We start from the raw sequence: 14,371 nt of genomic DNA, 5'->3' as shown, positions 1-14,371 counted from the left end.
TTTGTTCATAATCTGTTGAGGGTCTTTAGATTCCTGTGATGTTTAATCTGCAGTAATCAATAATGCAGGTTTGGGAGTCACCGGCAGCCATGTTTGATGGTCAAAGGCACAACCAAATAGATGATGAGAGGAGCATTCATCTTTCTTTACGCAAATTGGGCCGTTTGGTCCTGACTAATTGATTGATTGCATGACTTGCTGATACAATCAAAGCCTGCCCTGATTTATGGCTATAAATCGATTGATTAATAAGGTTTTCCATGCAGAGGCTGGTTCAGGATGCTGGTGAAAAGTGTGCATGCGGAGGGGGGGTGCTCACCTCCAGTCAGACATCTGTCTTGGAGCCGTCAGCCTTGTTGGTTTAGTGCGGTAATAAGAGAGGCCCAGATCTCCCAGCTGACATTTACAAAGAGCTGACTGGCTGTGACCCACTCCTTAGATTAACCTCCACTTGTTCTCATAAGCACCACTGATATTAAAAGACGGGCGGCAGCTGCAGTCGCGCGGCGGGAAAAATGAAGTGTGACTTTTTTCGGTCCACCGTTTGCATACATCATTAGGGGAGAACAACAAAAAATCAATTGCACATTCCAGAATAAATAAAAACAAATATCTTGAGCGGCGTAATGCGAGGGCCTCTTGTTGACTCTTCCCAGATTACATTTAGCCGGGTGTTTAAATGGTGATTTACAGCAAGATGGAGTCCATTCCCCTGCACTCGCCTGTCTTGTCTGCCTGCCTGTTTGGAATATGAAATGGAAGTTAAACACCAAATCTCCTGCGTGAGGAGGAGGGCTCTGGACGTGTGGGCAGTGTAGCATCAAATAGATTGTGTTTCCTCCCGTGTAAACGCCTAATGGTTGCGGAGAGCTCTGACACAGATAAATGTAAGGAATTTGCTGTAAAGACTTTACGGCCCTTTTGAGAGACATGGAAGGGAACTGGTAGCGTGGAACCCCGCCACACTCCTCCCCCACACTTCCTTAATGCATGTCTGTACACATACGTACACACAGCTTGCTTACACAGCCCTCCGAGGATATCCGCTACTTCAAACCGTTAAGGCTACCTCAGACACCGGGGATACTTTTTATTTGCTTTGGGTGGGGAAACGCCGGTGCCGCCGATATTCGAGCGCCATCTCGCAGACCGGCTCCGTGCAGTAAATCCCGGAGATTCTCTTGACCCGGCTCATCGTTCATTATTCGAGAGATGCCGTCTGTGGTAGAGCAGGGCAAAATTGTAAAAATGATTCATGTATAAACAGCCCTTTCAAGTCGCTGCTCCCGTTCTGCGGCAGCGGAACTCATCAGCCAGATCTCGGAACCTTTGTGACTGCGCTCAAAGCGCTCAGCTACTTGTTGTCAGCATTGCTTTTATTCCCACTCTCACCGCTCTATTTAGATCCATTTATTTTTGGTTCAAATGCTGTGAAATGAAAGTGCGAGGAAGAAAAGGGAGGGTAAAGGAGTATTCTTACTCTCAGACAGGTGGCCCTGGTTTGTGTCACCGGGCCCCAGGGGCCCCGCTAACTGTGTCTGAACGAGAGGAGGGACCCATCTCTTGGCACTACACAGGTGGTGTGAAACGCAGCCGTCTCTCTGCACCTGAAATATTCAGATTCTTCCAGCAGCGTCGCTTTGATCTTGTTGCAATCGACAAGGGGGAAAAAAACGGAGGGAGTATGGGGGGAGAAAACAACAAAAACAAGGGGAAGAGCAGCACACCTGAGAGCGAACAGATTGACATTTCTTGAGAGAGAATAAACAATTGCAGGTACGCCGTGTGGCATTGTCTGAGGTGAAACTGGGCCATATAACTGACCTCAATGGTGGCACTTGGCAGGAATGATCTCCTCCCCCACAAGTGCTTTCAAAGAAAGGGGAAAACAAGCCGTTGTCCCCAAAATAGTTTAAGTTTGACGGTCTCTCAACTAATGATTATTTAAATCATCAGCGGTCTCTGCATTACTCGCTGCTTTTCCCATCTCCTTTGCTTCTCCCGCTCGCTCTTCCCTCCAGTCACATCTCCATTTTGAGGCGATCATTTGGCCGATGGAGGTTATCATGTCCCCTCTCCGGTTTCAACCCACTAGACTGCTAATGAATCATAGGACTGTGTAATTAGTCACTCCGCATGTACCGCACAACAACAATAGACACCCTGATTGTAAGCACAGTGTCTGAATGGAGCAGAACAATGGTCGGCCTTAATGATGATAAATAAGGTGTTGGAATTGGGCTTCGTTTGGAGCATTCAGTCATAGATTGTAATTTGAAGTTTGTAATTGGAGGACATTTAAAGTTATTCACTGGATTGCGGGCGGATGCCAACATCTCTGAAAGAGCCTTAATAAGATGTTTCCATGATACCGCTTTGAATAAGTCCTGACAATAAATGGAATTAGTCCCTCCCTGATCGTACTGTATGATGTGCTGCCGTCAGTGGAAAAATAAGAAGACGTGTGTGTGTGTGTGTGTGTGTGTGTGTGTGTGTCCAAGTGTGGAATTAAAGCAGAAGTGTTGACAAGTAGGCTGTGCTCTGGTGCATCAGGCGCCAAAAACTCTCCAAATGAAGCAGGGTATGACGAATAATGGCTGACAACAGGAGTCACACCTTCTGCAGATGGTTGTAATGCTTGCACACCTCTCTTTCTTTTTGTAAGATTTAGCACGCCTTTTGAAGAAAGCTTTACTGACTGGGGATTAATTATTTTGGATGACTTATCAGACTTACCAGTCCAGAGAGGTGTCAGAATTAACCGTGGTTTTCCTCATCGCCGGCATCACGGCCTGCTCAATACTGGCGCAAGTGTGCGTGTTGTCCTCCACGGACAGTTGTAAATAAGCTAAGGGCCTGGTAAGTCAGGAGGCGGTTATATGGATGAGAAAGCACAACATTTGTTTAAAACAAAAATGTCCGGATGCCACCATCAATAACAGGTCCTGTTTTTAATAGCAGGGTGTTGCAATGCTGGTTTGTTGGTGCTGTCAAATTCCAAACTTTCCAGTTTATGCTAAGCTAATTGTGCGAGGAAGTGAAGCATCGTTCTTCTCATCTGTTAGTGAGAATAGGGAATTCCGAACTATTGATGTTTGCATTATGGCGTTAGGAAACAAAGCGATTGTAATCCACTGCCTCAAGTGTAGCACGTTGACACATTAAGGTTGTGGGTTTTTTTGTTTTTTTTTTGCACCACTTCACATACTAAGTTATACTATAAGTATATATAAGTAGTAAACATACTATAAGTAAAGCATGTCTGAGGATTTCTGAATAGGCTCTGCAGTCAAGTTATTCATATATCACATAAGATGAGACATGTAGAAATAAATGCAGGCTGTGTTTAGGTAGTATATGGACATTTGTTCTCATAAAAATGTCTATAGGTTATAATCACACACAGAAATTGATTGTAATTGATGAATCTATGTCACTTACTCATGAAAGAAGCACAACGCCATTTAAAGCAACATTATTTTTAAATACTCTTACAACTGTTTTGGTGGTTTTGTGACAAGAGCCCCCTGTTTCTTGACCTTTTCTCCACGGCGACAGTGCAGACACCACTTTCCTGGCACAAACTACGGGCAAGCAGTATTTGTCTGAGGTGTGAGAAAGGGTGTGAAGTGGAACAGTTGTAGCTGATGGAAGTTGAGTGCGAAGGTGTAGCAGTCGGTGCTGGACAGATGGAGGAGAAGCCAAGTGACGGTGGCCCCCTGCAGCACTTCCCCGTCAGAGATCAGAGGTCGTGTGCTGGGCTCACATTCATATATTTGGGTCACGAGAGGTCAGAGGCTCCGCCCACCTGGCTGACGTGTATCTCTCTCTCTCTTTCACACACACACACACACACACACACACACACACACACACACACACACACACACACACACACTCCTAACTGATATCCATCACAAAAAGGCCAGATAAGGGTTCATGTTGGATCTTTTATATAGACAGACGCCAGTGCGCTCTGTTTCCGAGCCCCCACCCCTCTCCCCTCAGTGCTGGGGGTTGGGATGGGGGGGGGACTGCCAGTAATAATGTTGAGGCCAGGCTAGACTGCAGTGATTGAGGCCATTGATTATAGTTTCGATTAATTGATCAGTCCCCCTTCCACATCTCAGATGTGGCGTCTGAGATGCTGGGCTAATCTGAGGCAGCTCTGAACAGCAGAGAATGAGACGACAACGTTGAAAGGAAAAACTACACTTATCTTAATCACGTGCACGCCCCTTCTCCGTCTTGCTGCAGTCCCGTGCGTGGACGTAAACACACATTTTCATACGCATGAGCGTGCTCTTGCGTGAGACCTTGCGTGCTAATCTTTGTGTGTGTGTGTGTGTGTGTGTTCTGTATGCGGGTGGGGGGTTGTGAGGCAGTATAGTCACCAGGCAGAACAGAGTGGATCTATAAATTGATGGAATTCAAAGCCTCCAGCATCGATTACCATTATAACAAACAGCAGCACACAGAATGTCTGATTATTTTTAGACAAAGATTCTGTGCTCTCAGCAGCAATTCTGCTGATGCCGTCCCCCTTTAGACATCTGCCTATGATTGCAATTAGATGGATACAAAAAGAAAAATAATACCCATCTGCATTTTCCCCTCTCTTCTCCACCCTATTTTTTTCCTCTTTAATTTGTGCTGTCCAAGCCTGCTGCACACAATAGCGATTTTGACTCAGTCTACCTCATTCCAGTACCACCCCCCCAGTTGTCAACATTTTCCACTATGTGTTGTCTTTGTAAAAGGCCAGAAAATAGCTTACTGCTACAGATGTAATCAAGACAAGCCAGGTTTAATGAATCAATGTCATGCCTGCTTCAGCACAATACATTAGAGAGCCCTGCCTTTATGCCCAAAACATGCAAAGATTATTGCATTGTTAAGGCTCTGCTCTGATTTTTGTCAAGAACATTGTCTGGTTTCAATTATTAAACTGACAATAGGTACGACTCACCTGCTGTAATTTAGCGTACTAGCGTCAGCGTACTTCTCAATTAACTCAACGTCCTTTTTCCCCCTTGTCCTGTTAGACTACTCTCTGTAGTGATTCCTGCTAAAATCATGCAGAAACACTCACATCTATCCACTTTTATCTATTTGAGCAGAGCTTTGGCGACCCCTGAGTCACAATTGCCAGCTTCTTTTGTGTCGTTCAACAGTCCATCAAGCCTCAAGTGACCGCCGGTAGCCTGCCTCCATCCCATTAAAGCCAATAAACTTGGGTGCAGCATAGGTTGCTATAGCTGGCAGACCGACTTGAGTGAGCCAGGACGTGTTTAAAATCCCTCCTTCTTGTGCTGGAAGCTCCAGTGACAGCTCTGCCCTCCCCAGAGGAAACTCATCAATTCTGGCTGGATGTTTGACTGGCAGAGGCTTAATGACAGGAGGTCGCTATTGACCTGGCTGCCACACACTGAAAATTTGGTCCCAATCGCCCGTTTTAAAACCTGTCAAATGATCTATGCCCAACTCCTCTGTGCAACGACTTCTCTGTAAGCATTCAAGTAATTGTAAACACTTGCAAATGTTTAAGGGATGATGGAACCCAACATCATCCCAACCCAAATGGAGGCAGATAAGTGACTTTTAACTGACACAGTTGCCCTGGTCATAGGTTGAATTGGATCACGTCTGATTAGGAAGCAGAGGAAAAATCTTCTTTGGTATCTGTCTTTTGTCTCTGGGGAGAGCACTGGGAAACACTACATTGTGTAGTTCTTCCCATCATCAATCTGAGAAAGACAACCAAAAGTAGCAAACGGGCTGTTCTGCTTCGCTTCTTTCCGGAAAGGCAGGCAGTATGTTTCATTTGATGGGCTGTTGCCCAGACTCCCCTCCCTTGTAATGGTCTAGAAGCTGTGGGGGTGCTTTCAAAATAACCATGCCATTATGTTAGCACCGTTCAGGCTGCATACAGCATGAGCGTTCACAATTGTCATCCACTAAGCTGCAATAAAAAAGTGAACTCAGCTTTTTGCAGAGGCCACTGAAGCACCGGAGGACTTAGATTCACCACAGTTATAGCTTAAGTACTTTATAAAATCCACTCAAAGTCACTTCTAGAGGAATTTTCTCTTGGCAAGATTAACCAGTCTGGGGCCATTTGAATCTAGTAGAGGTTGGCTAGCTTCTGAAGCCCACTCTCTAATCTGCAGGAAGGCTCATCCTAGATGGACTAACTGGAATTTATAAAGTCCTGTCGCCTTATCCTACAGAGCCGTGGCCTTTTTTTTTCTGTAACAGTATGGTTATTTTGTAAATGTAGAACCGTTGCAGCAAATGTAGTTATGCGTTGATGATTTTGATATATTGGAACTATTCACCATTTCAGGCTCTTCAAATTTGTCCTTTTTCTTTTGCAATGTAAGGTAAACATTTTATGAGCCTAGCCTTATCTTTTATCTTTATGTAAACAAAGGTAAACTCTGTCTGTAACGTATTAACATGTTCAGTGGCATTAAAAACCCCTTTGGCTCTCACACATACAGTATATTGTTGATTGTTGTTGCTATTCAGATGTTGGCTCTCCTCTTCAACCAGAATATGCAGTGAATATAATGCTGGAAACTCTAATTTAGCCTAATATTGGCGCGATATCTGCTTTCCTCGTGGACGGCCTGAAAAGTTCTGTTATCGGAGTGTAAAACTTTAGAATACACGTCAGTCCAGGGACTTGAACCAACAGCCCTTCAATTAACGGTCTACTTCCTTGTCCCCCCTTGCGGGATGGTGGCCGCCAAAGTCTCACCCTTCTGTTTCTCCCTCTCCTTGCATTAAGATTTATTAAATTGCCTTTAAGTATATCTGCAGATTAATTAAAACACAGGCTGTTTAATTTCCCAGCGTCATATATAAATTCACAGTGGTAACTCCACTTTTTACATCGTAACCCAGCAGTTACAAAGAGAATATCCTCATCAATTACTGAGAATTGCAGTCAAAATGATGAGAAAGGGGAAGCTGTTCCACTACAGGAGAGTCTGAATCTGTTCTTTTTTTCCCCCCTGTTTGCTCAAAGAGCCCAGAATTGGATGACTGATCGATAATATTGGATTTGTGGATGGCATGTGGTGCAGCTGAGTCCGGCATGAATGCAAGGTTGTGTGGTGGGGTCCCTTCCACATAGACGGCTTTGAATAGCAGATCAGACATGTTGCCGGGGTGGAGCACTCGTTCGCGCTCAGGCAGACATCTAAAGATTGCACGGGGGCATTAATGGAATGGTGATCAGGTCTGTTGTTGCAGCTAAAGGGTAATTCTGTTAAAGCTATGGAGGCTGCTGCCGGGTATTGAGTATCTGCATGAATCGATATAATGATCGGTCCAGGCAATGGGGGGAGGGGGGGGGTCGAGGTTGAAGAGGCTGAAAATAGATCTGACCTCTGCTGATGATGACGGCGGGGTGAGGCGTGTTTTTGAAGAAAAAAAAAGACCTAATTTCCAAGAAAAGAGGAGGGAAGAAGCGCTGTTTGTTTGCAGGGGGTGTTTGTCAGGTTATTGGGTCTCTGCACGTGACCACGTCCATTCTCTCGCTTCCCTCCCCCTCCCGCTCGTCCTCACTGGCGCTCTATAGCTGTTGCAAATGTATTGATTATTTCAAATACTGATTATCTAAAAGGCCTTCTGCTTCTGTAGCCATTGGATTTATTTTGGCTTAATTATTTATGGGCCGGGACTGGCTGTAAGTATTACTGCTGCGAGATCATGAAGGATTACATTGTTAATATTCAGCAGTGAATTTTTATTTATGTACACTCTTAAGCTTTCCTGGACGAGCGCTGGCAGCCTCACTTAAGTGCCGTCTCATTCTCCTTTCCCTCGCTGGCTTCCTCTCACAATGTCTGACTTTCTTGTGTTTGCAGAGGGAGCTAAACTCTGTAGCGTCTGAGCTGGCTGGTCGACAGGAGGAGAGCGAACATTCCCACAAGCACCTGGTGGAGCTCAGCAGGGAGTTCAAGAGAAATGTCCCGGAGGTGAGTCCGACTGTAAATGCCATTTTCCTCGTCCTCAATTCAGCACCATCATGGATCTCTCTCACATTCAGGGGCGCACGTATAATCCCGTGTGTCTGTTAATATTTAAATCTAGAAGCGTGCAGTAGTGTTGGCTCCTGGCTGAGCATGATCAGAGACTGGAGGTTATGTGTGTGTATGTGTCTGTGTGTGTGTGTGTGTGTGTGTGTGTGTGTGTGTCAGTGTCAGTGTGTGTGTGTTAGAATCCAATCAACACCTTCAACCAATACTGACATCACTCATCAGTTGGTGTTTATCTGTTACTCCTTTTAATTCCATATCATATGTAACTTAACTTTAACCAACATATGTCAAATAAATGCACCTTTTGAGTTTGGATCTACAGTATGTAGGATTGTGTATTCGGTGTCTTGTGTGTCGCACGTTTTTCTGGCATTTAGGGTGTATTGTATTGAACTAAATCCCTAAAAGTCTAAATGAAAAAAAAAAAAACATCAATCAATGGATCTTTCTTTCATCTTCTTCCCGATGATCATCCATTGACATCCTGGCTGAAGTCAAAGAGAATATTCTTTCTATTTTCTAAATGTGCCCGCAGGCTATTTTGTGTGGCTGCGCTGCCTGTCTGTGTGGGGTTTGTAGTGGTGTGCTGTAATCTTGTCAGTTTAATACAAGTGTTTAAGATGGGATCAGGCTGTCACCACTGGCAGCACAATCTCCTTACCTGAGGCTCTGAGAGCTGGCGCAAGTCTGGATCTTTGAGCGCTAACGTGAGCTAAGAGAAAGCTTCGCTTTCCAAACCCTTTAGGTTTATCCCCTAATACCCACATTCCCATAACAACATACCTCACAGACACGCAGACACACACTGTGCAGGAGCGGCTATGGGAAGAAGAAAAAAAAATCCATTAACATTAAAGATTTTTCATTCCTCTTACGTATGGAGCTGTTTGTGCCTCAATGGGGCCACTCTGATTCTGAAACAGGTGGAGCTTCTGCAAACTAGAAAACGCTGAGACTCCGTCTTTTTTTCTGTGTCTGCAGGAAGTCCGGGAGATGGTGGCACCTGTTCTCAAGAGTTTCCAGGCCCAGGTGAGTCACTGCATGTTCCCATTGCGCTTTAACGCAGCGTGCAGAATGAAGTATAGGACGCCTGCTGTTCAGCGTTTCCTCCAATTCTGCAAAAGTTAAAAATATCCAGCATCACCTGTGCAAGTAGCTCCTGCACAGGTGATGCAATCGGTCGGAGCAACAGTAACCAGTAAAGGAGGTGGGCTGAACTATGAGGACAGGACCTGTTAATGTTATTATTAGGTGAAGGGAGAGTTCATTCCTTCCCTGCCTCCTGGCACCAAAGGGTACCCTGGATCCATGCCAGGCTGTGAATCCATGTGGTCTGGGCTCTCCTGCTTATATAGTCTGCACACTGGCCAGCGCCAGACGACTGTGTCGGGATGGATGACCTGATAGACGCAGCGAGGAATCCACAGCTCACTTTACCATCTTGCCACTCATCTTTGCGTTTATTGACTGATGCCTTTCTGTCAAAGTGAAATAGTAACCGTCTCCCATTAGATGATAAGATATCTGGTTTCTCATATTTTCTTGGCTGAGACAAGCCCTCATTTCCTGTTGTGATGGTGCATTCACGTGCCCGGCTCTGACGTGGCCGTATTGAAAAAGTCATCTGATACCCAGCAAGACTCTGCTCCGGCCATTAAACCAAGGTCATAAATCACATTTGCGAGCTGCGCTATGGTCTGTGAAGCTGGGCCTTATGGAAATGATACCACAAATATGTTTTCACTCTGCCTTTCCCCTCTAAACTAACCTGAAAAGCCCCCCACCCCCATCATCAGTAAACATGAGAACCCTCTGCACGGATTGTTCAGTTCTCTTGGAAGTGATTATTGGCAGATTCTTTTTAATGCTTTTTAATCGACTATGCCTGTGCAAGCGTGTGCTCTGGCGGGGGCCATCGCATCCTTCAGCGCTACACTTCAGTGCAATACGCTGCGGTTGATTTGTGTACTAATTCAATTACTCTACTGTAAAGTCACACAAATATCAGACGCACCCTTCCATGTCTTTATTCCACAAACAGGAACCCACAGGATTAATTTAAGCACCATTGATGTCTGACAACTGGGAGTCTGGAGATGTTTCACAGTAGATAAAATAGATGGTTGATAATGAGCGATGTGTTTTGTTTTGTTTTTTTCCCCGGTAGCTGCAGGCCTCTCTGGGTACCTCTTGGGCTCTCTTGTGTAACTTCCACAGCTTCACGTTCTGCACATTGATAAGGAAGTGGGCTTGTGGAAAATGCAGGGGGTTTTATTTATGTTTTTGGTCTCGAGACACGGCGAGCGAGTCGACACGCGGTAATAATATAATCCTCTGGTGGTTTCCTGATACACTTTGACCTTATTGGTAATGTCAAACAGCTTGTGGAGGCTTGTGAACTTTACCCAGCGGTAGTCTCAGCGACCCCAGTGTAAGCTGTGGGACCGCCGCCTGCTCTGCGGGGGGAGAAGGTGGAGTCGGACATGCGTGTTTGGCGTGCGTGGTCTGGGACAGACGAAAGCACCCCTGCTGCTGCCCTGTGCAGGTGGGGCGCAGTGCTCTGGTGGGTAACCAGTACATTTAATTTACATTCTTATTACCGGCAAGGAAGTGTCGTAGCGTGCTAGTAAGGACGGGTAGCATTGCATTTACACTGCAGCGGCGGGATATCCGCGGCGTTCGCCCCTGCGTGCGTCCGTTGTCACGGCAGACATGGAGGATGGAGGAAATAAATCACTCCCTTTCCAAATAATCGTTTGCTTCTTTTTCCCTGCTTCATTTGGGCGATTCGCATAAATCACCTCCTTCCAGCCTCCCTTAAGTGCCCGCCCACAAAATGGGTCGCCCAGGGAGCGGCGCGCTGGCGCTCCGGCTCCTGCCGCCGACTCCACCCCAGCCACCTGCTGCCCCAGCTGCATCCGCGTTCCTCGGTGCCCCATTTCTTTGGCTGTTGCCGCTCCGCCTCGCCTACCTCGGTTTGGGGGTCTGGGGTGCCCGGAAAGGGTTTTCTGCTGCTTGAACCTGTACCTGTCCTCCTTCACTCGTCCCTGGGGGGTCTAATTAATCGATCAAAGGAAAGTTTTGGCTCCCAGCGATGATTTCCGTCGCCCTGCTCACACCAGCACTTTTAAATGATGACATGTCATAGAAGCATCGTAATATCCTGCATAATTATGGAAGTAACTTACTCAACACAGGTGGTAAATAGTAGAACGTCTGTGTGCGTGTGTGTGCGTGTGTGTGTGTGTGTGTGTGTGTGTGTGTGTGTGTGTATGCACCCCCCCAACCAGCCTCCCAGTTCGGAGGCCCAGAGGAGTGCCTCATGGTATTTGGACCCTCTTTATGCCACTTCTAAAAGAAAACTCGGCTCCTTTGAAGTGTTTGCGACATGACAGGTTCTCTTTCTTTTCTTTTTCATTTCAATGTTCCCCACCCACTTTCTCTCTCTTCTCCCGTCCAACCTCGCCTCCTAATTATCGCTAACCAGGCGACTGATTAGAAACACGTTGCCGACCTAGTTTTGCTTTTTTTTTCCGAAGGAGCTGGAGGAGGAGGAGAAAGGGTTAATCCCAGAGCTGGTGGCTGTCATTGGTCGCTTCCCTCCTTCTTCTCGTCTTTTTCGTTCTCTTCTTCTCGTTCTTTCCCTGGAAGTTTGCTAATGAGGTCCCGTCAGAGCTGAGGAGAGGTGTTAATTTGGCCTTGTGAAGTAGGAAGGAGATTAAGGACAGTGAGGAGCTGAGTTTACGGCTTAAAATACACCGCTGTCCTTATTAATCCACAGAGCCCTGGGAGACCAGCGTTTTTTGGTTTATAATGAACACTCTCTTATAATGAAGGTACTTTTAATAAAAATTTACAGCGAAGAAGCAGAAAAGAGGTGGTACACGTCTCCGTGGTCCCAGGTACACCTTTGGGGCTGAGGGATGCGACAGTTATTTCTCAAATAACCAGTCGCTGGAGGGACGGAGGGCCCATCGGACCTCGCGGCTTGTTCACGAAACGACGGCTGCTCTCGCATAACGTGGCGATCACCAAGTCTCACCAAGACGATGCTGACTCCGCCAATGCAATTTACACCCCTCTCTCACTGTCGGGTACAAAGTTCCCTCAGGACAAACCTTCGTGAGGTGACAAGAAAAGAGAAACTGTGGCAGATTTCTTGTTTTGAGTCTTTTTTCCTCCCAGTTTAACAGAGGCTGGTTGCTTTCTCCTCTCGTTCAGCCTGTACAAATCTGAAAATCGGGCCCAAATTAACAAGTGACTCTATTTTTCCTTCCCTACTCTTGATGTCATTTGGCACTTTCAGAAAAAGAAAACAGCAGTATGGGCCCCTAATTACTGAAACTTGCTTTACAATGATAATCCGTGGAGTAATTTAGCGTGCACAATGAGAGTTGTGGTGCTTGTGCAGATGGAGATTCTGATAAATAGTTTGTAACGTGTAATTAGCGGCTCTGCCGGTTACATACCATTAACCCCTCAAGCTCAGGAATCATTATTGGCCCTCATTACGAAGCAGCAAGGTACTATTGAGCTGACTAGACATCAAAAACATCAAACAGCTATTAAAACACCACAAACTGGGGGCTGGTGGACACCTGTTTAGGAGTCTAACTGTGCCATTTCTTCCCCTGAGGTTGAGAAGTGATGATGTGGGGGAAGACAATGTTTTTATGTGCTCTTGTTGTTGTTTTGCGTGAGAGTCGAGAAGATATTTTGATTATGCAGGAGCTTTTCAACTCAGAAATGGAGTGAATAAATCTAAAATGGATGCAGTTTCTCACCTCAGCTGCTGATTTGTGTTAAGGGACTGTAATTAATGGTGTCAGATATATAGAGCTATTAGATCGATACCAATAAGTTAAATTCATACCAGGTCAAATACTGGCGGGTGTTTTTTATTATTTAACTTCAATGTTGATGAACTTTCTTTACAAATATGAATTTTAAAGCGCACGTATGGATAGTTTAGGTATTGCATTGAAAGTAGTGCATCATCACCATAAACAGGGGACACATTTTATGAGTTTGACGTGATTTTTAATTGCACCATTAGCACAATGGTTTAGAGGCAGTTATCAGAGGCATTATACTGACTGACAGGGGTTAGGTGGAGCGTCCACGTCTTCCTGTCCCGTAGTGAACCGGCCTCCCACACGGCGAGGTAGACAAACACCGCCTTTGATCATTCATCGAGAGACGACCAGTTCTTCCCCCTTTCTGAATAATTCCTGAAGGAAATGATAATTTCTCTTGAATGTATGAATATGTTATGAATACTGGAATGAATCAAAGCGTATAAGATGATAATTAATTACAGCGCTATGATAAAAGGCTGTGGGTGTTATGACGCAAGCTTCCTCCATGTCATTACGAGAGGCTCCGTAATTACCTTTCTGCACGAGCCAGCGCTCCTGGCAGCGCCGGCGGTGAGAGCGCCGTTCGCCGAGTGAGTCTAACGGTCATAAAGCTTTTCCCTGCTTAATTGTCTGAGGGGTTCTATGGCACTTTCATAGATGAGGGACTGTGCCGTTAGGAAAAATGTGCTGCGACGCTACAGCTTTTCTAGCCCAATGAAGACAGATCTTCATCACGGGCTAAACTTGCAGTTATTAGCCGCAGATTGCTAGAATGGATGGCTAACTTGGGAAGGTAGGGTCAGAAGAAAGTGAGCTGCAGAATTGTGCGGTTGCTTCGAGGCTGCATGCGCTTTTAAAATCAAGTTATTTTTGATTCCTATGTGTATTGTGTATAATAAGCCAATATCTGTGAGCCAATAAAGCAGATTCTTGCCTCGAAGTTACCTCTGAATATTCCATTTGTGTTATTATTCTTGGCCTGTCTCCTGTAAGGGGCATTTACAACACCCTCCTACCTCTCTGTCCTGGCCTGACAGGGTATCTCTAATACCATCTCCTGCTCAGCGCTCTCAGCCTCATTGAGCAGCTGGCCAGGCCCAGGATCTCCACACCATTACATATTCACAGCACGTCCAGGCCTCCAGCCTATTGTAGGGAACATAATGGGCTCCAGGGCCATGTAAACCAGCATCTCTCTGCTGCTGGTTTATTGCTTGTGTCCTCTTCATGCTGGAAGAAAAGGGAAGAAATGAAGGAGGGAGGAAGAGAAGCTGAGCACAGGAAGTAGCGGGGGAGGGGCGGGAGGTGGAAGTGTTATTGGTCCTTGTGCGCTCTCACCTGTCCTGCACATCAGGACAAACCCAAAATCCCATATCGGCGCACTGACGAAGTAAAGCAGGACAATAAGCTGCGTTTACAACAAATACATTTTGCCATTAAAATTGTAGCAAAAGGATGCTG

At 45.8% G+C, this 14,371-nt stretch overlaps 1 protein-coding gene across 7 annotated transcripts in view; it reads left to right on the top strand.

The window, feature by feature from the left end:
* cux2b (cut-like homeobox 2b) overlaps nucleotides 1-14,371 on the top strand; it is a 67,719-nt gene that overhangs the window by 20,964 nt on the left and 32,384 nt on the right. For all 7 annotated transcript variants that reach the window (XM_057031785.1, XM_057031789.1, XM_057031788.1 and 4 more), the window contains 2 exons: nucleotides 7,878-7,988; nucleotides 9,033-9,080. In XM_057031785.1, coding sequence (XP_056887765.1) covers nucleotides 7,878-7,988; nucleotides 9,033-9,080 — 159 coding nt within the window. The remainder of the gene's footprint in view (nucleotides 1-7,877; nucleotides 7,989-9,032; nucleotides 9,081-14,371) is intronic.

This window comes from Takifugu flavidus, chromosome 5 (assembly GCF_003711565.1).
Source record: "Takifugu flavidus isolate HTHZ2018 chromosome 5, ASM371156v2, whole genome shotgun sequence".
NCBI lineage: Eukaryota > Metazoa > Chordata > Actinopteri > Tetraodontiformes > Tetraodontidae > Takifugu > Takifugu flavidus.
Note: the sequence above shows the minus strand (reverse complement) of the source record. Positions and strands in the feature narration are given on the sequence as shown.